The sequence below is a fragment of the Antennarius striatus genome, chromosome 16 (genome assembly GCF_040054535.1).
Source record: "Antennarius striatus isolate MH-2024 chromosome 16, ASM4005453v1, whole genome shotgun sequence".
Taxonomy (NCBI): Eukaryota; Metazoa; Chordata; class Actinopteri; order Lophiiformes; family Antennariidae; genus Antennarius; species Antennarius striatus.
Window position 1 is genome coordinate 2,001,596 of NC_090791.1, and position 22,237 is coordinate 2,023,832.

A 22,237-nucleotide genomic window follows, 5' to 3' on the forward strand; every position below is an offset into this window, starting at 1 on the left:
AACGACCACAAACCATCGTGGAAGCTGATGATGGGGATCCACCAGTGGGAACAACTTGGCTCTGGATGCTCTGGAGGGTCACCTGTTGACACTGGATGGGCTTTATTATGTGTGGTGGGAACGTTCCACGGAATGGAACCACTCCACTCCATCCTGGATGGATGAGGTCGATGGAGCTGCAGCTGTCTATCAATAATCTATCTGATGTTTTAGCACCTTTAAATCATTTCCAACAGTCCTGGAGATCAGAAACGAAGATGTACCCCCACTAGAACCTATTTCTGAGACAACTACAATGCATTACAGGACCACACTTGAAAAATAAATTCTGCGATATAGCGACAAACTATTTATTTTATTATTTATGGTAATCTAAGTGTTTATGAACCCTCCCCATACCGATATTAAAGCCAATAGCATGCATGTTCGATATTCGCCATATATTGAAGCCGTGCATCTTGAAACACAAATATGCGAGGGATTACCGTATGCTGATGATAATCTATTCTATGTACTGTATATAGATCTGTTAGATTACAGTTAAAACATACGGAATATTTCTTCAGAAATTAATGAATTTATTTAAAATGTTTCGCAAGTGCGCTAGCGAAACGTTCCCGACTCCGTGTCGCTCCACATTTAGTGGAAAGAACTTTAGTTAAGTAGAAGTATCTCGTTTGTGTGTATAAATGTGTGTAGTTCAAGTTTTCAAAGAAGCGTTTGGACACGGAGACGCGAGGAGGGAGGTGTTCTTTATAAATAGTTTACAGTAAAGAGGAGCTGGAGTGCATATGGTGGGTTTCATGCCAGTGTGATCCGTCCCTGTGTGAGATGCTGAGGAGTAGGCGGCTGAATACAAAGCATATTTGGGTAGTGTGTGTGCGTGTGTGTGCGTGTGTGTGTGTGTGTGAAGTATTTTTCACAAGTGGGGGGGACGATCAGGACCCCCCTACACCCTGCAAACAGTGGAATGAGTCAGTCTGCCTCCATTATTCAAGCACAGATTAAACACAATTATTCATACCGGCTAACATGCTAACGGGCTAACGGGTTGATACCGTTAAGATTGGATGCTTCCTTTCATCTAAATCAGGGTCAGGTGTCTGGTCTGGTTTGAGCCGGTTTGATGCCACGCAAACTGGACTCAGTGCTAGCGTATCGTAGCATCCAGCTAGGTAGCATGAGTAGCGCCTGCTACTGCTGCGTCTCCCGTTCACACATCTGTCCAATAGAACGCAGCTTTCATCGTTCTTCGCTGGTATTTAGCGTAGGAGTGATCCCATCACACACATTAGCCGGGGTATTTCACGTTGAGCTAATTAGCACCTACTTAGCATGCTGGGTAAGCAGGTTCAGTCGTCCTATCAGCTGTCTTCTCCTCTGTCAGGTTGTGACTCCTGTAATTCATCCTCTCCTCATCTCATCAGGAACGTTGTAAAAGTACATGCAGGTATTTTACTTATTTTCCTCCCTCCTGATTGGCCGATCTATTCCTAAGTCTGCTGGTTGTCATGGTGATGGTTCGTCTTTACAAGTTCGTTAAATGCATAGTAAAGTATTACTCACTCGTTGCCCCGGCAGCTGACATTAGCATTTCTAATTTGCTATCATCAGTGCTCTCTGAGACCGGTCTGACCTTTGACCTTGACGCTGGGAGGAACTGCTGAGTCATGATCCGCCTCCTGTCATTCATTACACCGATCCGGTTTGTTGTGGTTTTGATTCTGGAGCTGGAATAAAAGCTCAAAGTTCAAACTACGACTCCAACGATCCCTTTGACCTCATTACCCAGCATGCTCTGCTGTCTTTGACTGGCTCGTTCTATTTGACTCGGGGTCTTCGGTTACGTTCACATTATAGTTTAATTGGTGCGTTAGTAAAAGTTATTGAGACCATGTGACCCGATGGGGGGGGGGGTCTTCGTTGCCCAAGGACACTTTGACATTCGGCTCCTTTAAAAACCAGGAAACGGAAAGTTTCCATGTGTATTTCCCCGCCCCCTTTTGGGGGCGTGGTTTGTTCGACAGTGCTCCTCTAATCACGTCTTGTCTCCTCCCTGGTGGAGGGTCAAAACCTCCGATGACATCATAGATAACAAGAATGTCTGTGGGAGATTTAACGTGAAGAACAACAATCAGATCTAGTCTATTCACAGCAGCGTCAGCCCCTCCCCCACCACCACTAGCCCCGCCCCCGTCCTCTTCCCGCTGTTATTAATGGCGGACGGGAGTCCCGTTGGTTCAAACAGGAGTGTGTTTGTTCATGAGATCAATGTGCAGCTGTTTTGAGAGGGATTTACGACGCCCCGCCGCCGCCCCGCCGCCGCCCCGCCGCCGCCCCGCTGTGCTCACGGTGCACATTTTGTGCTGATGTCGTGAACTTGCTTCCAGGCCGCGGGGCGTAAATCATAGGAGGTCGGATGTGGGGTCGGATCATTCAGGGTTCCATCACTGATCCGGATGCCACCGGTGCTTCCCGATGTGGGATCGTTTGGTGTAACCACGGCGATGAAACGAACAATAATTACGATAGAGAAAGACTACTTTAATGGTCATTCCAGTCTTTTCTCAGTGCTTCCCAGGCTGTTAGCATGTTAGCGGAAGCTTCCCAGTTCCTGCAGGTTTATTAATTCAGGTGTGAGGATTAGGTGGCGGTTGGACGGAGGCGGGAAGCGGCGCTGTCCTGCCGGGAAGACCGTTTATGTCCAACAATGAACACCTCTAGGTTAGCTTAGCTTCTGCCCTCAGCCCAGTCCAACGCAGATGGCGTTTAGTTGCTCCGCCTTTGGCGTCTTGAATCCATCAAAAGAAACTCATGTGACCGGCGGTGGTTGCTGTTATTAGCATGAGGTGTTGACTTCCTGCGTTCTGGGAAAGCCTCTTTCTGACAGATGCCTCTGGGAACCGGACAACTCTCGCTCCGTCTCACCAGACAGCCGTGACGCACGTCGCCGCGACAAACCGTGAATCACCGCTTCCCCGTTCCCGGATCTGTGAAATCTCATCCTCCCCTCCTTTCGCGGGTTCCTGACCTGCTCGGCGACCCCACCACCACCACCCCCCCGACGGTGGGACGTCAGGGAGGATCCCTCCCCATTTCCCTTCTTCACACCGCTGTAAACAAACTGGTGTTTCTTCCTCCTGGGAGGAGCTGGAGCGTCGATTCGCCTCCTGAGCTGTGATGAAACAAAAGCAAAAGCTGCGACGGCGCCGGAACATAAAGTTCCCCGAGTGGAAAAGTTGTGAAGACAGGAGGTTATAAATAAAGAGTGATTTGAAGAGCGGAGTTCGGGAGGCGGCGGGGTGGAGCAGATGTGACGGCGAGGGCCCGGACCTCCCGTCGGGGTCGCCGCTCCCCCGGTCGATCACGGACGAGCCCTGTCTCCAACGCCGGCGCCGGCTAACGCTGCAGGTTTGAGGTTTCGTAACAGACGATCTGTTTGAAATTAGAGATGAACCATTTTTAGAGTCGCACATCATCAACTGAACTAGACTTGTGGGCCGTGAACCCATCTGCATTCAGACATCATGAGGTCAGAGGTCAAGGGACCCTTTGGAACCACACCGTTTATGGCGCGTTATTTAGCGCCGTTACAGACAAGGTCGCCTCAACAGCCGTAAAAAATGAACAGTTCAATCCTAACACTAGCTCACTACTAGCTAATAACTAGCTCACAACTAGCTAATAACTAGCTCACAACTAGCTCACTACTAGCTCACAACTAGCTCACATTTAGTGAGTGTGTGTGTGTGTGTGTGTGTGTGTGTGTGTGTGTGTGTGTGTGTGTGTGTGTGTGTGTGTGTGTGTGTGTGTGTGTGTGTGTGTGACAGGATATGGGCCTCCCTGCCTTCACAGGGTCGTTACCAAGATGAATATGGTGATTATAAGGATGAATAAGGTGTGATTATGAAGATGAATAAGGCGATTAGGGTTCTGGTTGCCGCCGCGGGCGGCTGTTCATTAGAACGGCGAAGGTGCCGGCGTGTAACACGCGTGAACCCATTACCTCCACGTCCACGGAGGATTTGTGGGCGCATGCCTCCACACGCGTGTGAACGCAGCAGCACCCCCACCTGACGGGGCGAGGCCGTTTGAGCGGTTAAACGACCCGTGTGTGTCATAGATCTCTCCTATTGGCTGCTCGTGTGTTTCACCCGAAAGGACACGCCGTACATTAGCGAGTGGGTGAAGCTAATGCTAGGTGACTAGCCTGCTGCTAATGGGAAGGGGTGGGGGGCTGTGGACTCCTCCAGCTCCACCCGGTTGGTTGTATAACAGTTGAATTTTACTTTCTGGGCTGAACAGTTCCTTCTCAGACGTCTGATATGGTCCTTGAGGTGGGGGGGTGGATGCAGATTGGGGGTCTTGGATGCTAACACTCCCCATGGCTGCCTGGAAAGTTTTTGAGAGAGCTGCCCACTGAGAAAAGAGAAGTGGGCTCCATCTCTCTCCATCTCTCTCCATCTCTCTCTCTCTCTGTCTCTCTTTGAAACCTCCCACTCAGTCAAGAGTTCTCCTGACCCCCCCCCCTTGCACCCTCCCACACCCCCCATCCCATCATGCACCTCCTCCGTGTTTGTGTCTCATCAAACCTTTGTCTCCGTCTGCAGCGCTGTGGCAGCTGTGATCGCGTCTGATCGCTGTTTGAGGGTTGGGTGTGTGGGCAGGCCGACCAGGATGTCCCCCCCCCTCCATCCCTCCCTCCCCAGGCAGGAAGATTTGTCTCCTCCTCCTCTTTTCATACCTGCATGAACACACAGAGTTGTGTTGTACAGAACTTTTTAGATTCTATGGACACTGTTGAGACATGATGGACCTCTGATGGACCTCTGATGGACGCCCAATGCAAGACCTCATGAGGTGTCTTCCACCCTTCCACGCCATTTTCTCGCCACGGCCCCATTCTGGCGCTCGTGCAGGGTGGTCCCCCAAATGAAAACACTGTTATAAAACATTTACCAGCCTGCTGAGTTTACATGTCGGACAAGAAAAGGACCGTTCTGAGCCGCTAAGTGTCACATCAATCTTTCAGCACGATAATTGTAGTTGTTCTCCCAGAAGGCCACTTCCACCGCCGCGGCTACAAACCCCAAAACCTGCAGCTGGGACACAAACTCAAACATACACCCAAGATGTGGTCTCATCAACGTCTTCATCGTATCATCGAGAGAAGAACCCACTGATCTCCACCAATAGAAAGACTTCATACCAACGCTGGTTGGGGGTAAAGACCAGGAATGCAGCAGCAGGCCGCCATAATGGCCGCCTTACGAGCGCCTCTCTAGCTACGCCACCTTGAATGACCTTATCGATGCCAAGCCTCTGCTGAGAGGCGGCCAATCGGGCGGGGCGGGCAGCACGCTGCTTCCTGGATGGCTGGAGCGGCCGGTCGGTGAGGTGTGAGCCAAACCAGCCAGCGTTTAGAGATGAGCTCCCCGTGAACGGCGGCTGGACCGGCTCCAGGTCGCACCCGCCACACTCGTCTGGTTTACAAGACGACACCCACTGATGCCGGGGGCGGGGATCAGGGGGTGGGGGCCTGAATGTGAAGACGCTCTGGCCCGTCTGAGCGCCGGGGCCACAGAGCTCTGATGGAAGTCATCTGATGCCATCTGTAGCACAGAACCGAACCCATGGGTCTTGAGAGGCGGTCCGAGCTTCACGTGTCCTGAACACATTTAAGGACCGCCTACTCAGCTCCGGTTTCTGTTGGGTTCTCGTGGTGTTTGGATTCTCTGACCTTCATCAGATGTTCGCTGACTCATCTCTGCTCGGCAGCTACAGGACATTCTAAATCATGTTCTGTCTTATAAATGTCATAATAGCTGCAACACAGGAAGTTGACTCTTTCCAGTAACTTGACGAACAACATCGGTGTGTTATTGACGAAAATGTTGGATAGTTCTTTGAGAAAATTTCCCAGATCCCTTTAAGAAAAATCCGAGTTCAAACTCAAATCTTATAAATGGTTCTGATCAACAGGCTGAACTTATAACTTCCTTCTCTTTCCAACAGGAAACTATAAAGGGATGTGCAAACAGATCGACCACTTCCCTGAGGAGACGGATTACGAAGCCGACCCGTCCGAGTACTTCTTGCGTGAGTATCTGGTCTTACTGTGTTGACGCTACTCGCTTGTTTGTTTGTTTGCCTTAAACCATCAGGACGAGTCACATCAGACCTTTTTGAAACTTGTCCCACTTCCCTTTCCGTCCCAGACTGGCGCGCGGTGCCAGTGTCGGCCCGGCCGTACTGATTACTGCCAAGCGACCGGTCGGTGTTGCTGCTTGGCCGCGTGCGACGGCGTGCCGTGTTACAGTCGCTGGTGTACCCTGTAAACACAAGCCATTGATTTCTGCTCTCTCTTCCTTTGTGCGAGCCACACTTAGGCGCTCGTCGAACTCGTTCGCCTGCTAATCCTTAAAATCACAACAATGACTCCGAGCACATGATGTACTGTTACTGTCGTCGGCTCGATACGCTCCTCTGATTGGCCAATAAACGGGCAGTAAATGTGTCTGAGATGTTATTTGTGGCGTAAAGATTCCGCAGTAATGAAGCAACAGTTCAAATCGGGGCAGTTTGGGGGCAGATCCAAAAAGAAACCGGGCAGGTTAGGAGGATATTTCTGATTGAGTTTGGGGTTTTTCCGATCCAAAGAGGAGGTTCTAAAGTTTTAACAGTTTACACCTGATTAATATTCATAGAGAGAATCATGTAATGGATTACAGGGTGAATTTCAGTTGTTATGGTTACCGTTAGCTTGTTTGCTATATCACTATTAGCTTGGTTTGCTACGGAATGTTTTAAGAAACGACATAAACTCCAGAGTTGATGACTTTAAGTGCTGCTACCTTGCTTGCTAACGTTAGCCATGATGCTTTACGTGCTAACGCTAGCTTGTTTGCTAACGTTAGCCACCAGCTAAACGGACCTGCTTCTGTTCTGAGATGGTCAGACGGATCCGGACTTTTGCTGTTCTGCGGTTTGCTTCAGGCTTGGGGAGGGGGGCGGGGGGGGGTCGTGGGGTCTGCGATGGAACATGTGTGTGAACCTCTTCCCCGGGCTGTGATTGGACGGGAGGGCCACGCTGCTCCCAGCGGCCAAGCCAATTAGGACGCTCGTATCCATAAATATTTCAGCCTCCTTCTTATTTAGGTCAGGCCTTTCTCCGTCGTCTCTCACTCCGTCACCTCAGGACTTCTAAAGCACCTGTCGGAGTGTGTGTGTGTGTGTGTGTGTGTGTGTGTGTGTGTGTGTGTGTGCGTGTGTGTGTGTGTAATTCCGTATTAATCCCCCATGATTCCCGTTGTCGTGGACACACCTGGCGTCTCCATAATGAGGAGTTCCGCGGCGCCTGTGGGCGGCTGAAGACTCGGAAACGCTTCCTCCGCTCCCACGAGCCGGAGACGCAGAGGAGGGCGATGGTTATGCAACAGCGATGATGTCACTTCAGGTGAAGGCCCGGCGGAAGTGACATCATCGGGGGGTTCGCCTTCCCAAAAATCATGGGGGGGGGGGGATACACCGGCGATGTCATCAAGCAGCGTAGAGAGGAGGAGGAGGAGGAGGGAGATTTTTGATGCTGCGGTTGCCGAGCAGAAATTCTGACTATATTCTTCTGAACATGCACCCCCGCACACACACACACACACACACGTACGTATCAGTATCTGCTCTGTGTGTGAGTCCTCGGCTCCCAATCGGAGCACGGCGCTACATCCACGCGGGTTATATAAGCCAGCTGAGCCACGCTGAAGCGCCGGTGGGTTTGTAGATCACGCCGTGTTGGCGCTCCCATCATCCATTGCTCCACTGGGCGCTAAGCAGCTGAGAGAAGAAGAAAACGCCCAGTTATGCAAGATAGTGATAGTGAAGCGAATCCACTGTAAAACAGAGAGGATGTGTGTCAGGGAGTGAACTCTGGACCCGTGATGACATCATCTCTGATCTCGCTCTGAAATGTAGATACTGCGCTTTGCGTTTGTAGGGCAGTGCGGTCGTCACCGTGTGAACCGATCCGGCGTCTTCCGGGATTCTGGGAAACGCCGATGATGTCCGCCTGACGTTATCCGCTGACATTGATGGCAGAAGGGCAGCCGAGTCGCCCCCCCACCCCCCACCCCACCCCCCCACGCCCCCGAGGCCGGTGGCGGGTGGGACGCTGGCCTGATCTGGCTTCTGCGTCGCCCAATAAAATCAATGGGTCTGGGGCTGGTGGGGCAGAACAGGGCGTGGCCTCAGCTCTGCCTCGCCTCTGGTCACATGTCTGAACCTCCAGCAGGTGACACCGAGCATCCCGTTCTTCTCCAGTATCCTAGGCAACCAATAAGGAAGCCATCGACGGATACATAAAACACACACACACACACAGACCATAAATCGTAAGCCAATCATTTTTGTCCTGGTTGACCGGGCGGTGCCGGCGCTCTAACTTTATATCTTATTACCGGGGATGGGGAGTCGGCAGCTTGTAAAACACGGAGGTGAGACGCCCGTCCTCGCTTTAAAGCCTCGCCGCCATTAACCGGATGATGTCGGAGCGGCGCCGGCGCATCATCAGATCGTTTTCACGCGTTTGTTCACATTCCCACCGCCGTGAGAGAAAACAGTGAATTACATATTCTTTTTATCTGCGAATATAAAGCAGCGACGGAGTCAGGTTTGACAGCTTTTTGTGCGATAATGAGACGTTTGAGTGCTGCGAGCCGGGGGTTGATCCACACGCCGTCAGCCGCCGCAGCCCGGCGTGTCAGGAGACGTCTGTGTGAGATTCCACACGCTTTGTGCTCTGATTTCACACTAAAACAAGGCGACGGAATATTCCGGGGTAAAGTCAGGAGAGCTCCGGCGCTGATTTCCTCTCTGATGTGTCGTTGTTGTTTTGTTAACCCGTCGTTCCTCAACGCTAATCCGCGTTTAAGGGACCCTGATGCGTCTTTTTAGCATGAGATCCGTTAGAAAGCTAATGTAGCTCAAAACCTGTAGCAGGCAGAACGTAACTCATGGAGAATAACTTATATTTGTTAAATAATGGAAGTAAGACCAGCACCAATCTGCTCAAACTCTCAGGTGGAGTTCTCACTTTTAGCTTTTTAGCGACGTCTGGAAAAGAAGTTGTGAGCTAATAGCAGTTAGCAGCTAATCCAGGACATGTTTTTTGAATTAAAGAGAAAACCTGAGGTTTGGTTTCAGACTTTTATAATGTATAAAGAGCCATTTTCACAGGTTCAAAAGAACGTAATCTTGTTTTTAAATGAGTAGAAAAGAGAAGAATTATATAGAAGGTAAAACAATATTTATGACAAATGAGGTGTTTCTGTATTGTGATCGTATTTTCAATCACCTTCCATTTAAATCAATCAGTAATTTAAATCTTCATTCCTCTGTTTTACTAATAATTAGCATCGTTAGCTTCAAACGCTGATCAGTTGAGGTCCGGTGATGAAAGCTGACAGGCGCGGCGTTCGCTACGATCCGTGGGGACGTCAGTGGAGCGTGTGTGTGTGTGTGTGTGTGTGTGTGTGTGTGTTCTATTAAGCTGTCGTGTGAACTGATTCCACTGCGTTCCACTGACCTCTCGGCGTGATGCTAACACGCTCCTCCAGCAGGATGTTCTGGGTGTGAATTCTCAACCCTTGGATGTTAAAAATTCCTCTTCCCATAGTTGTGAATCGATTATTGTCCTAATTATGAAGCAAATTAAACATTTTAGTCTAATACTTTAAACAGGTTCTACTGCTCTTCTTCCTCTCCGTCCTTACAGGTGATTTCTACCTCCGTTTCAAACCAACCACTGGAAATGGTTTGAAAACCGTTCTGAGAAAGGGGATAAAAAAAAATATATATATACAAAGACAGAAACTGCCAATAAATGAGCGTAAATACAAAGAAAACCTCTCCTGAATGAATTCCCAGACGTCTCTTAAACATCTGACCGTCTCAGCTCTCTTGTTCCGTTTAAAATGTCAGCGACTGAGACTTGCATTTATTTTCTAATCAATTCAAGTCGAATTGCATTCTGCCTGCGAGGCGCGACGTGGAGACGCACGGGGCTGAAAGCTGCATAAGCGTTCCTCAACCTCCTCAATTTAGCCCCCAAATCTCATTTCCGTTGTTTATGCACATTGTTTCTCGCTGTACGATTTGAATCTGCAGAACCTCGCAGACGTTTTGTGGATGTTTGGAGTCCGGCTTCTCGAAGTCGTGGGGGGGGGGGGAGTCTGGCCTCCCGGTCAGGAGGAGGACGGTGCAAGGGCTCGGTATGGAGGAGGAGGAGGTGTGCAGCGGATTAATAAGCGTTTGTTGTATTAAATCAATGCCTGGGGGCTGAGGCACCTGATTAGCATGACCCCGTCCTGCACATCAGCACATTCTGGACTGGGGGAGGCTGATTAAGAGCCGCTGCTAATTTCCTCTCAACCTGTCAATGAAAAACAAGAAGAGGAAGAAAAGAAGGAGGGATGCAAAGAGACTCCTTGGCTTGCACTTCTTTTCACACTCGTGCGATCGTTGGTGTGGTTGATGTCGGACGGGCCAGAGACGGTGGAGGTGAAGTTCACCAGAACGACGTGACCTTTAACGCCCCGGGGGGGGGCGTCGAAGGACCGCAAAGTTTTCGAAACGTACGCTTAGACGGAGATTCACCTCACGTATCCCCTCATTTAGTTTTTACAGGACGACCGACTGTTTCCATAGAAACGCTGATGGTTCCACGCCAATAATTCAGGTCGGAAGTGATCGATACGCGACTTCCCTCGCGTGTGAGGTGAATTATATGACTCGTATTAAACACGGCAAACTGATTGATTTAGAGAGAGCAAGGGTTGAGCATGAATCTGTGACAAAGGTGACGGGCGTGGCACTGGCGTGGCACGGGCGTGGCATGTTAGCTCATCGTTAGCCCATTGGCTAACAAGCTTGATGTTTATTTGTCGTTTAATGGGTTCAAAAGCCAACATATTAATATGATGTCGTGTTAAACGGTAAAAACATTGAACTTTTCCTTTACTATAAGACTTGTTGGTTCTCTCTTTCCACGGCGACGTCCCTCGTTCGTTTACTCTCCCCGTCTCCCACCCCGTCCGACCGGGGAACACATCCTGCCGGCGTCTACGAAGGATCAGAGAAACCAAATATTAAAAATATCCCCGTGTTCTCGCTCGATGAAATCAAAGTAGATGAGATTCCCTCCGTCTGCGGAAAGTAAACGGATTCTCATTTCAGCGGCTGACAGGAGAACAAACAGCGATGCTGGTGGTAAATAGAAACGTGTCAATCATCACAAGACAAACAGTAAAACAACGCAAAAGAAATCATTTTCAGGGAAAAAACTGTAATTCTGTTTTTTTTTTCTTCGCCTTCAAAAGATACTGTCTCTGGAATGGGCGAGACATCGGTGCAACTTCCTGTCGTTCGAAGCGTTAATGTAGCTCGGCGTCAAACGAGGAGGAGATCTATAGGTGTAGATATGTAAATATAAATAAATCTATACTGTAATCAGATTACATGTATATTTAATGTGTAGACATTTCATCAGAACTAACAGCAACCTTTGAAGGAATAACTTTAATTAGACGAATGCTAACTGTTGTACTGCCTGTTTTACTGCCTGTTTACCTGACAATAAAGCTGACTCTTATGACTTTTGGGGTTGAAGACTTTTTGCTAGCTGATGCTAACATTTTCAAGAATCTCAACTTAAAAATGTACTTTGTTGAAAACTCGATGCGACGTTAAAAGGCTAAAGCTAAGTGTCTCAGACGAAGAAATCTACGTCCCTTCCTGCTGATGCTAGCTTTGCCTATGCTAGCGTTTGTGCACACGTAGCATCTTAGTTCTGATGATCTCAGCATCCAGTGCTGGAAAGGTGTTTTCAACATGAAACGCCAAAAAATAACGCTAGTTATCCATTAGCATCCCCTAGTGTTAGGCTACTACTACTACTACTGTAGCATAGTTAGCCAGACATGCTAGCATTTGCCTGCAAGTTAAAGATGAGTAGCCTTATAGAGACGGGTGTAAACGTTGTGTCATGTGTGACTAGCATTCGCTGCTAAAGACTATCAGAGCGCTCAGCGCCTGAATTGGCCCTGTGGAGGGTGTCACATGGTCGCGGGTGTCACGGGGGAAGCAGCGCCGCTCTGTGAACGTGACCTCAACCTAAATGAAAGCTGCGACCTCGGCGCTAATCGCCGGGCTCCCTGGAGCATCCGCTCAGATGGGCTAATGCGAGGGCTTCAGGAACACGAGACGCCGCAGAGGTCACCGCTGTCGTTAGCCATTAGCACCGAGGTCAGAGTTTTCATTTAGACGCTGGCCGGAGACTGACAGCGCGTTACCACACGGGAGCGTCGCCGCGGGTTAGTGGCCACGCCCACAGCCCTCAGACCCCAGAGCAGCACGCCGTAATGACTGATGCCACTGATTCTTGTGAACTTTAACTTTATTGTAGCAGTATTTTAAACCAAGTAACTATTTATTTCTCTTCCTTATGTTTATTTTAATGCTAATACGAGTGAATCTCAGCGTCGCCTCGTCTCAGACTTCCCGTCTCGTTGACTTTTTGCACGTGTGGGATCGATACGACATGTTGGACGTGTCGGAGGTGGCTGACATTATCAGCTGCTAGCTAACGTTTAGCGGAAGGTCAGCGGCGGCTCAGGATCCCAACGGATCGATGCGCCGGCCTCCGGCGGCGGCGAACCCGGCAGGGTGGGCCTGGTGCATGATGGACCTTCTGTTTCGGCGCTAACCGCACCGCGGCGGACCGGTCCCTGTCTACCTGTCAGCCCGTCAGTCTCCCGCCTCCCTTAGAGGGGCGCAGCTGAACATCAGCACCCCCCACCCCCTCCCCACCCTTCAGTTTTTTTTACCCAGTAGGGCCCAAACCCAGAGTGCATGCTGGGAGGTCATCAACCGGGTTCTGGTTCCTGGTTTGGTGAAGGTGAAGCGTGTCCAGAGACATGAGCTGAGTTTGGCGTAATTGTCGCTTGTTGTTTGCCGTAGTTGGCGACACAGACAGGAAGTCGAGTTGTTCCTGTTTGACGCTGCGTCCTAAGGTTATAACCTCAGGTTATAACCTCATGAGGTTATAAGCTGACGTCTGTCTCCCAGGTGATCGCCAAACATCTACATCAGTGTGGAGGGAGAGTCGGATTTTGGAAGAGCGATGCTTTTAGACCGGAGGTCAGGAACGGGGTCAACTCTCAGGACGATTTAATATTTAATCAACCCCCCCCCTCCTCATCTGCAACCCTAAACCCCCACAATCCCCTCTGGTCGTGCTCCGAGACGAGGGGGGGAGTGGGGGAGAGATGACACTTTGGTGCGAGTGTGGATGGAGAGAGGGAGAGTCTTCCTCGGTCTTCGTCTTCTGGGTGAGGTGAGAGGAAGCGATGAGAACATCCCGACGCTGAGTGATGGCTGATGGACCCGGGCGGGACAGGGAGCAGAGGCATTATGGGTAAGGGTCAGACACACTCGTAAAGGTGAAGCTGAACGTTCCAACGCCGTCGATATAAAACACGTCGGAAGACGGAGGAGGTGTCCGCGCCGGAACAGGACGGCGTTCGTTCCGTCGCCGTCTTTAAGCGGCGAGGATATGAAGGACGACGCCCCCGGGCGACGATCATTAAGCTGTTAAAGTTAATTGGCATCTAATCGACTCTGATTAACCAGAAGATCAGTCAGAGGGCGTCGACCTCAGCCGACGCCGCCGCGCTCTTCCTGTCTGGGTGGAAATCATTCACTCACATTAGAAAAGATGAAAAGAGGAAGAGGAGGAACTGACTGAACCCCAAAACAGGAAAAACTACTAAATAAAACAGGAAGTGATGAAGATTAAACCAAAACTACGAGAAAAGAGGTAAACAATAAATAAATAAATAAATAAATAAATAAATAACTTTTAAATAAATATATTGATGAAGGTGTTTATGAGGAAACTTTTAAATTTGTTCCGTTTAATTTATATCGAAGAACTCAAAATCAATGTGTAATTTATTTAATGTAAAGAGAAATTAATATTTTACATTTATTTATCCTGAAGAAAGTCACGACGGTTTGAAACCGCTTGAAATTGCACCCATTAAACTTATATATATAATTTATTTTATTGTTTTAATAATAATAATAATAATTACTATTTTTATTATTACTATTATTATTATTATTAATAATTTATTGTTTTATTTTTTATCGTAACACCGTCTGCTGTGAAGCAGCTTCTCTGGTTTTTAGTTACTGTTGAGAACTTATGAGCCGTCGTCGCCACCCTGCAGACTGTTGCCCACCTGGAGGCTCAAGGTGACTTCCTCTTGCCGTCGGAGGGGGTGGGGTGGGGGGTTTAGTCCCTGGTGGAGCAAAGGCTGTTTGGGGTTCTGAGTGCAAATGGGGGGGGGGGCCCCCAGGGGCCGGGGCCAAGGTCCCCGTGGAGGCGCAGGCGGCCGGGTTCGAGTCAGAGCCACCCAACCCTCCGTCAGCACTTTGGGGGGAAGAAGCTGGAAAAGTGCTGAGGCGGCTTCAGGGGGGGGTGAAAATGTAAGCAGCCTGATGAAAGTTTAGGTGTGCATGTTAAACAGGAGCGACGGAGAGCGATCACCTGACTCCAGAGTCGGTTGGCTTCCTGATCAGCTGCAAGGACGCCGTTACCTTTGAAGGACGCCCGGCCCCCGCACTGCGGCCCCCCGGGGCCGGCGCTACGTACTGTAGCTAGCAGCGAGCTAGCTGTGCGTTCTACAGGGAGGCGGCGTGACTCCATCCTCGCCGTGGGGACACGCCTCACCAGACGGTGTTGATGGAGTCTTTCACAGGCGCGGCGGCGTGTTGATGAGGACGCTCTCTCTGTTCCATTCCATTTCACCCCCCCCCCTCCCCCCTTCTCTTCCTTCGCCGATCGTTTTTCCAGGTGCGGTTCGAGCTTCCAGCATCTTCCCCATCCTCAGCGTCATCCTGCTCTTCATGGGGGGGCTGTGCATCGCCGCCAGCGAGTTCTACAAGTCGCGCCACAACATCATCCTCAGCGCCGGCATCTTCTTCGTGTCCGCAGGTGAGTTGGAGCGACGGAGTCCGAGTCAGTCGGCTTTATTGTCAGGTGTACAACAGCAGTGATGAGACCTCCCAGATTAGATCCAAAGAAATGGCGCTAGCATCGCTCCGCTAGTCTACAAGTCACTTCGTCTGTCCTCTGTTCTCCTGTTGCCGAGTTACGAGCCACCAATCGGGACTCGCCTCTAAAAATACGGCGTCCCTGACAGTTTTCTCTTCTGTTGGCCGAAGAGTCTCAACGAATACGAGACGAGACGGACTTTACGTTAAGCTGACGCTCATCCTTCCTCCTCCCCCCCCCAGGTCTGAGCAACATCATCGGGATCATCGTGTACATATCAGCCAACGCGGGGGACCCTTCCAAAAGCGACTCCAAGAAGAACAGCTACTCGTACGGCTGGTCCTTCTACTTCGGCGCGCTCTCCTTCATCATGGCGGAGATGGTGGGCGTGTTAGCAGTGCACATGTTCATCGACCGCCACCGCCAGCTCCGGATAGGGGAGCGCGCGGCCGACTACCTCCAGGGCGCCGCCATCACGCGAATCCCCAGCTACCGCTACCGCTACCGGCGCCGCTCGCGCTCCTCCTCCCGCTCCACGGACCCCTCCCACTCCCGCGACGCCTCGCCGGTGGGCCTCAAGGGCTTCGGCGCACTGCCATCCACGGAGATCTCCATGTACACGCTGCCGCGGGACACCCTCAAGTCCTCCGGAACCCCCACCGCCACCTACAACTCCGAGAGGGACCACAACTTCCTGCAAGTCCACAACTGCATCCAGAAGGACCTGAAAGACTCGAGCCACAGCAACACAGCCAACCGGCGCACCACGCCGGTATGAGGGGGTGGGGGGGTAGGGGGGGGGGCGCGCTACACCCCGATGGAGCGCCAAGGAAGAAGACGGATTTCCATGTTTATAAACATTCGTTCTTTTTTTCAGATGCATGACTTTTTTCTCCATTTCCCACTTGTGTCCACAAGTGGGGGACGTGTTTGTTTAAGAGCTTTTTGGGAGGGGGGGGGGGGGTGGGCATCGATTTCATGACTTCACATGAGCCCCTCCGTTGGGAGCAGGTGAAGCCCCGCCCACTCAGATACTCCTTTAATTTCCTGATTTCATCTTTTACATTAAAACTGTGAATTATTACAGTTTGGGGTTCAGTGAGAAATAACCCAACCTGTAATCTCTAACAAAGGTACTATATCTATATCTATATATATATATATATATATGTATATATGTGTTTGCATATATATATCTGTATAAATATGTATACGCAAACACATATATAACTTTTATAAATAAATTATTACGTTAATAATCAAGATTTTACCGAAGCAAAAAAGAAAAAAGGCGTTACTAAACTAAACTAAAGAGCTGTTTGAGGCGAGGAGAGGCTTCTGGTTTCCTTTGGCTGGGGGGTTGAGAGGCGGCGACTCAGTAGAATAATATCTATTCTTTTAATAGAACCTTCTCGTCTTTTTCTCCATCCCTGTTCACTTACTTCTTTTTTATTTTTTTTGAGGGAGGGTCGTAAAAAAAAAAAAAAATTTAAAAAAAAACAAAAACAAACGAGGGCGTCGTCGAACACCCCCCTCCCCGCGAACACGACCTCTGCAAAAATAAAAAGGAAGGAGCAGAGGGGGAAGGAAAAGAAGAGGACGCCAAAGTCAGAATAAAAACTAGTTCCATAGTTACCAGACCAACGGAGCGACTCGCGGCGTCAGAAATTAAATGCATGTTATTAAATTTACAGCAATCTGCTCTCGAGAAACTTAAGTTTTAAAGGTTATGAATTATAAAGGGGGGGGGGAAGCAAAGATGCTAAAGTTTAAAATGTTAATGTTCTCATGTGTAAATTTATTCTATTTCTTTTCTATTCATTTTCTTGCTTTCGTGAGACGAACCAAACATAAAACGGCTCTTTTTTCTTTCTTTCTTTTTATTTTTTTTTTATTTTTAAATAAACGGTTTGGTTTCTTTACGGTTAAAAAGTAATTCTTGTATGTATTTTATTTTGAAAAAACTCACACGGCCTTAGTCATTTCTGTTTCTGTTTGATTTTTAACTTGTTGTTCAAATTGAAAATGAAATCTTTAAAAGGTGCCAAAACCGAATGATCCTAAACTTGGATGCATCAAAGTCCTGATGAATAAAAAACCGAACCCCAGGGGGAACAAATCAGCCCGTTTCTCTCAAACCTTTGTTTGTTTGTTTGTTTGTTTGTTTACAACCTCAACGCGGTGACGTCATCACAGCTCAAACTGTCATTGGGTAGCATCTTTTCATCCTGTCCAATCAGGAACTACTTCCTGTGACGCGCCGTTCAGATTTAGGGACAACTGTGATGTCAAAGTCAGCTAGCTCCTCCTTCAGGGAGGATCCCAAGCCACACCCACTCCAAAAAAGGGCGTGGTTATCTTAGATTCATTTGGATATGAAGCCACACATGATCTGAAGCTGTTTTATTCACAAAGTGAAGTCGAGTGGATTCGAAAGTTTAAATTTCAGAATTGATGTAAACGTGTTTCTACCTTTGATAATATTTGACAATACTGATCAATAAAAAGCCAATAATCACATGATGCTGATCACAAACAGCAGATGGAACATCTGAGCTGACAAAGTGATCGATTATCAGACGCACGTCTGAATCCTGCAAAAGAAACGACCCGAGTTTGAGGAGGGATCAGTTTGGTATCGATCAGATTATTGATCCGATCAGAGGTTTCAGTCGGTTTCAGATCGCCCTCCTCTGGGGGGGTAAGAGGCCTCGGAGACGACATCACGCCGGAGCCCCCCCCCCAAAGAGAACATCCCACACCTTTCTACACAGGAGCCGTGTGAGGAGCCTCCTCCTCCTCTTCCTCCTCCTCCTCCTCCTCCTTGAAGCCAGGTGTGTCCTTGAAGACTCAAATCCATTTTTTGGCGAGCTAATGGAGGCGGAGTCAGCGGCGTGGGGGCGGGTCTGTGGGTGGGAGGGGGGGCGGGTCGACACCCCAGCACTAATACTAATAATGTCAGAGATCGCTCCGCCCCAATCCCGGCTCCGCCCCCAGAGGCCCCTGAGAGGCGGAGCCGGGGCCCACACGAGAATAAATAACATCACATGTGTCGCCGTGATGGTTTTTGCTAGCATGATAATATTACACACCTGTTACCATGGTTACCGCTCCGCGCAGTAAACAAGCTGAAAACCCTCCTCCGTGTTTCTTTATTTTTGTCCCACCTTGATGGAGCCGTATCTACAGACCCTGATGTTGGGGTGGGGTCACTAGCTGGGGGGTTCATGTTGGAGGGGGCAGGGAGAGTGTGTGTGTGTGTGGGGGGGGGGGGGGGCACAGGAAGTTTGATTCTCATCCGTTGTGACTTCCTGCTGGAACCAAACGCAACCTGAAATGTGATGAAGAGGAATTTTTGTCTTCTTCCTGTGCGTGCAAACACTGACTCTGCATGTGTGTGTGTGTGTGTGTGTGTGTGTGTGTGTGTGTGTGTGTGTGTGTGTGTGTGTTTGTGTGTGTGTGTGTGTGTGTGTGTGTGTGTGTTTGTGTGTGTGTGTGTGTGTGTGTGTGTGTGTGTGTGTGTGTGTGTGTGTGTGTGTGTGTGTGTGTGTGTGTGTGTGTGTGTGTGTGTGTGTTTGTGTGTGTGTGTGTGTTTGTGCTGACCACAGAACAGTTGCTGACTGCGCTCATCCCGGGTTATTTTTGGGTCAAGCAACAAATAAAAAAAAGTTTTAAAAAAAAGTAAAACACGACACCTTCATCATCATCATCATCATCATCATCATCATCATCATCATCATCATCATCATCATCACAGCTGAACAGACCCGTTCACACAGCGGTGAGCTGCTCCCAGCAGGAGCTCCGCCCCCTGGCGGTCAGACGGGACATGACGGGAAGCGTCCCCCCCCACCCCCCTCCCCCCTACTCTACCCCCCCTCCCACCCCGACGGAGGAGGGAACGCCGCGTCCACGAACGGGCGTGGAATACTGATGCCACGGTGCAGGGGTGCGGGAGCTGCAGTCCGCCAGGCCCTCAGATGAACCGAGGAGGACCAGTGAGGAAGATGAAGGGGGGGGGGGGTTTACACCACAGAAGAAGAACTGCAGACCTGCTGATCTGAGATGATGACGTGGAAGAAAAGTGTGACGTGGAAAAAAACACGCGCGTTCAGGTAAAACGTGGAAATGTGTGAGAGAAGCAGCGCGTGGTGCGTTCAGGGTCATCCTGTGAAAATGAGACTTTAGCGGTAAATCTGGAAGAGGAAAGATCTGCCCCTCTGCGGTCTGACACACACACACACACACACACACACACACACACACACACACACACACACACACACACACACACACACACATTAATCAAGTGTTTGGCCCTCCTCTCCGCGTCCCAGCATGCACCCTGGTTACCTGGCTCTTACCCCACTAGCAACAGCTGTCAGGACGGGATTGGAGGTTCCCCTGCTGGACACACACACACACACAAACACACACACACACACACACACACACACACACACACACAAACACACACACACACACACACACACACACACACACACACACACACACACACACACACACACACCTGTTAATTAGAGATGACAGACGACTGGACCAATCAGAGGAGGGGCCCTGAAGCCCGCCCCCTGCTTCTTCTTCTGACTGGACAGAAGTGATTTGAGGTGATGCGGGGGGGGGGGGGGGCAGATCTGATTGGTTGGGGCGGGGCACCAAAAGTAGAGCTGCTGTGAAAACAGATGGAGGGGTTGTAAAGGGACCCCCCACACACACACACACACACAGTTTACCTGAATGGGTCAGTGGGGCATTAATGCCAGACTGGACTGCTGGCCGGCTCATTTAGTGGGGGGGTCAGGTAAAGCAGATCAGCCTCTTCTGCAGCAGGTCGGGGAGGTCAAAGGTCAGCGCCTGCAGAGATTGTGATGTAACGACGACCTTTTTCTGGGGCTCAGGTCATCGTAGATCCAGAGAAACTGCTTTTTTTGAGAAAACGTCCAGTTCCTGAGGGGGGGGGGTGTCCTTCAGCCCCCCCCCCCCTTCAGCCGCAGGAGGAGGGACCTTGAAAATCCTCACTGAAAATCCATATTTCTATAAAAACTGCTGAATATTATGCATCTAACTCTCCAGGAAGCGTTTAGCAGGATGTCTAAAGGGCCTGGGGGGGGCCTTTGGGGGCCTCTGGGGCCCCCCAGTAACTGCTGAGGTGGAGGTTTTAGTTCTGGTGCTGATGAGTGAGAGGATGAGTTTAATCACGCCAGCTAACAGCAGCTCAAGGACACCTGAAGAAACACGCTGGGCTAGCTGAACAGTCTGTAGCTAACATGATTTTTTTTAGATCGGCCGTCTGATCGGTGGACAAAAATTGTTTGGACCAACCAATTTTAGACCATCTGAAAATTTTTTTAGAACTACCACCTGACCGGAAAAAACAATTTTTTTGGACCGACTGACAAAAAAGAAAATTTTTTTAGACCAACCAACGGAGCGAAAAACATATTTTTAGACCACCCGACTGGAGAAAAAAAATTTTAGACAGAACAACCCAAAAAAAATTTTTAGACCGACCGACTGGTGGAAAAAAAATTTTTTTACCAACCAAACGAAAAAAAACTTTTTCAACCAACCGACCGACTGAAGAAAAAATTTCAGACCGATCGATTGACCAAAAATATTTTTTCAACCAACTGACAAAAAACATTTTTTAGGCCAACCGACCAAAAAACTTTTTTTGACCAACCAAAGAAAACCATTTTTTTCGACCAACCAAACAGAAAAAAACTTTTTCGACCAACCGACCAAAAAAAATTTTTCAAACCATCGATTGACCAAAAAACATTTTTCAACCAACTGAAAATTTTTTTGACCGACCAAACGAAAAACATTTTTTTCGACCAACCAAATGGAAAAAAACTTTTTCGACCAACCAACCGAAAACATTTTTTCAAACCAATCGATTGACCAAAAAATTTTTTTCAACCAACTGACCAGAAACATTTTTTTCAACCAACCGACAAACATTTTTTTAGCCCAACCGACCAAATAAAATTTTCTTTGACCGACCATACAAAAAAATTTTTTTGACCAACCAAATGGAAAAAACTTTTTCGAACAACCGACTGACCGTAAAAAAAATTTCAGACCGATCAACTGACCAAAAAATTTTTTTCAACCGACCAACAAACAAACCTTTTTTATAGACCAACCGACCAAAAAAATTTTTCTTTGATCGACCGAACAAAAAATTTGTTTTTGACCGACCAAAGAAAAAATTTTTAACCAAAAGAAACAGCCTGTTTTTTTCGACCAACCAAATGAAAAATGTTTTTTCAGCCAACTGAAAAAACAAAACGAAAACTTTTTTTCAACTGACCGACCCGAAAAAATGTTTTTTGACTGACTTCACAAATTTTTTCTTTTCAACCGACCAACCAAAAACAAATTTTTAGACAAACCAAAACAAAAGAAAATTTCGAAATTTTTTGGTTGGTCAGTAGAAATTTTCTTTTACAGTCAGTCAGCCTAAAAAAACTTTTTTCAGCCAGTCTGTCGGTCTAAAGATTTTTATTCATTCAGTTGGTCTGAAAAAAAAACTTTTTTATAGTTAGTCGTTTGGTTGGTCAAAAAAATTTGCTTTGGATTGGTTAGTCGAAAAAAAAATTTTTGACCAAAAGACAAAAAAATAGTTTTAGACTGACCGAAAAAAAACATTTTTTTGACCAACTGACAAAATTTTTTTTTTCGACAGACCAAATAAACATATACCGACCGACTGATTGACCATCTGACGAAAAAAAATAATTTTTAGACCAACTTGCTGAGCAGTTGAATGACTGTCCGACAAAAAAAGAAAATATTTTAAACTGACTGACTGAAAAAGAAAACATTTTTTGGACTGAACAATTGAAAAAAAAAGATTTTTTTAATTGACTGACTGCATAAACATTTTTAGACCGACCGACTGGCTGAAAGAAATTTTTTTAGGCTGCCTAGCCGTAAAAGTTTTTTGGACTAACCAACCAAAACAATTTTTTTAAGGCTTTCCGACCAAAAAACTTTTTTTTTGACCAACCGCCCAAAAACAAAAATTTTTTGACCGACCAAACGAAAAACATTTTTTTCGACCAACCAAATGTAAAAAAACTTTTTTCGACCAACCAACCG

General features: G+C 48.3%; 1 protein-coding gene across 2 annotated transcripts in view; it reads left to right on the top strand.

Moving 5' to 3' along the window:
- The window catches only part of cacng2a (calcium channel, voltage-dependent, gamma subunit 2a), a 31,247-nt gene extending 15,360 nt beyond the window's left edge, over positions 1 to 15,887 (top strand). Inside the window, exons 1-4 of one of the 2 annotated variants that reach the window (XM_068337137.1) lie at positions 5,836 to 5,874; positions 6,016 to 6,099; positions 14,909 to 15,049; positions 15,352 to 15,887. In XM_068337137.1, the coding sequence (XP_068193238.1) occupies positions 6,030 to 6,099; positions 14,909 to 15,049; positions 15,352 to 15,887 (747 nt within the window). In that variant the 5' untranslated portion in view covers positions 5,836 to 5,874; positions 6,016 to 6,029. Of the gene's footprint in view, positions 1 to 5,835; positions 5,875 to 6,015; positions 6,100 to 14,908; positions 15,050 to 15,351 lie in introns of those variants that run through there. The other variant, XM_068337136.1, reaches the window with a different exon arrangement.
- The last annotated feature ends 6,350 nt before the right edge of the window (positions 15,888 to 22,237 follow it).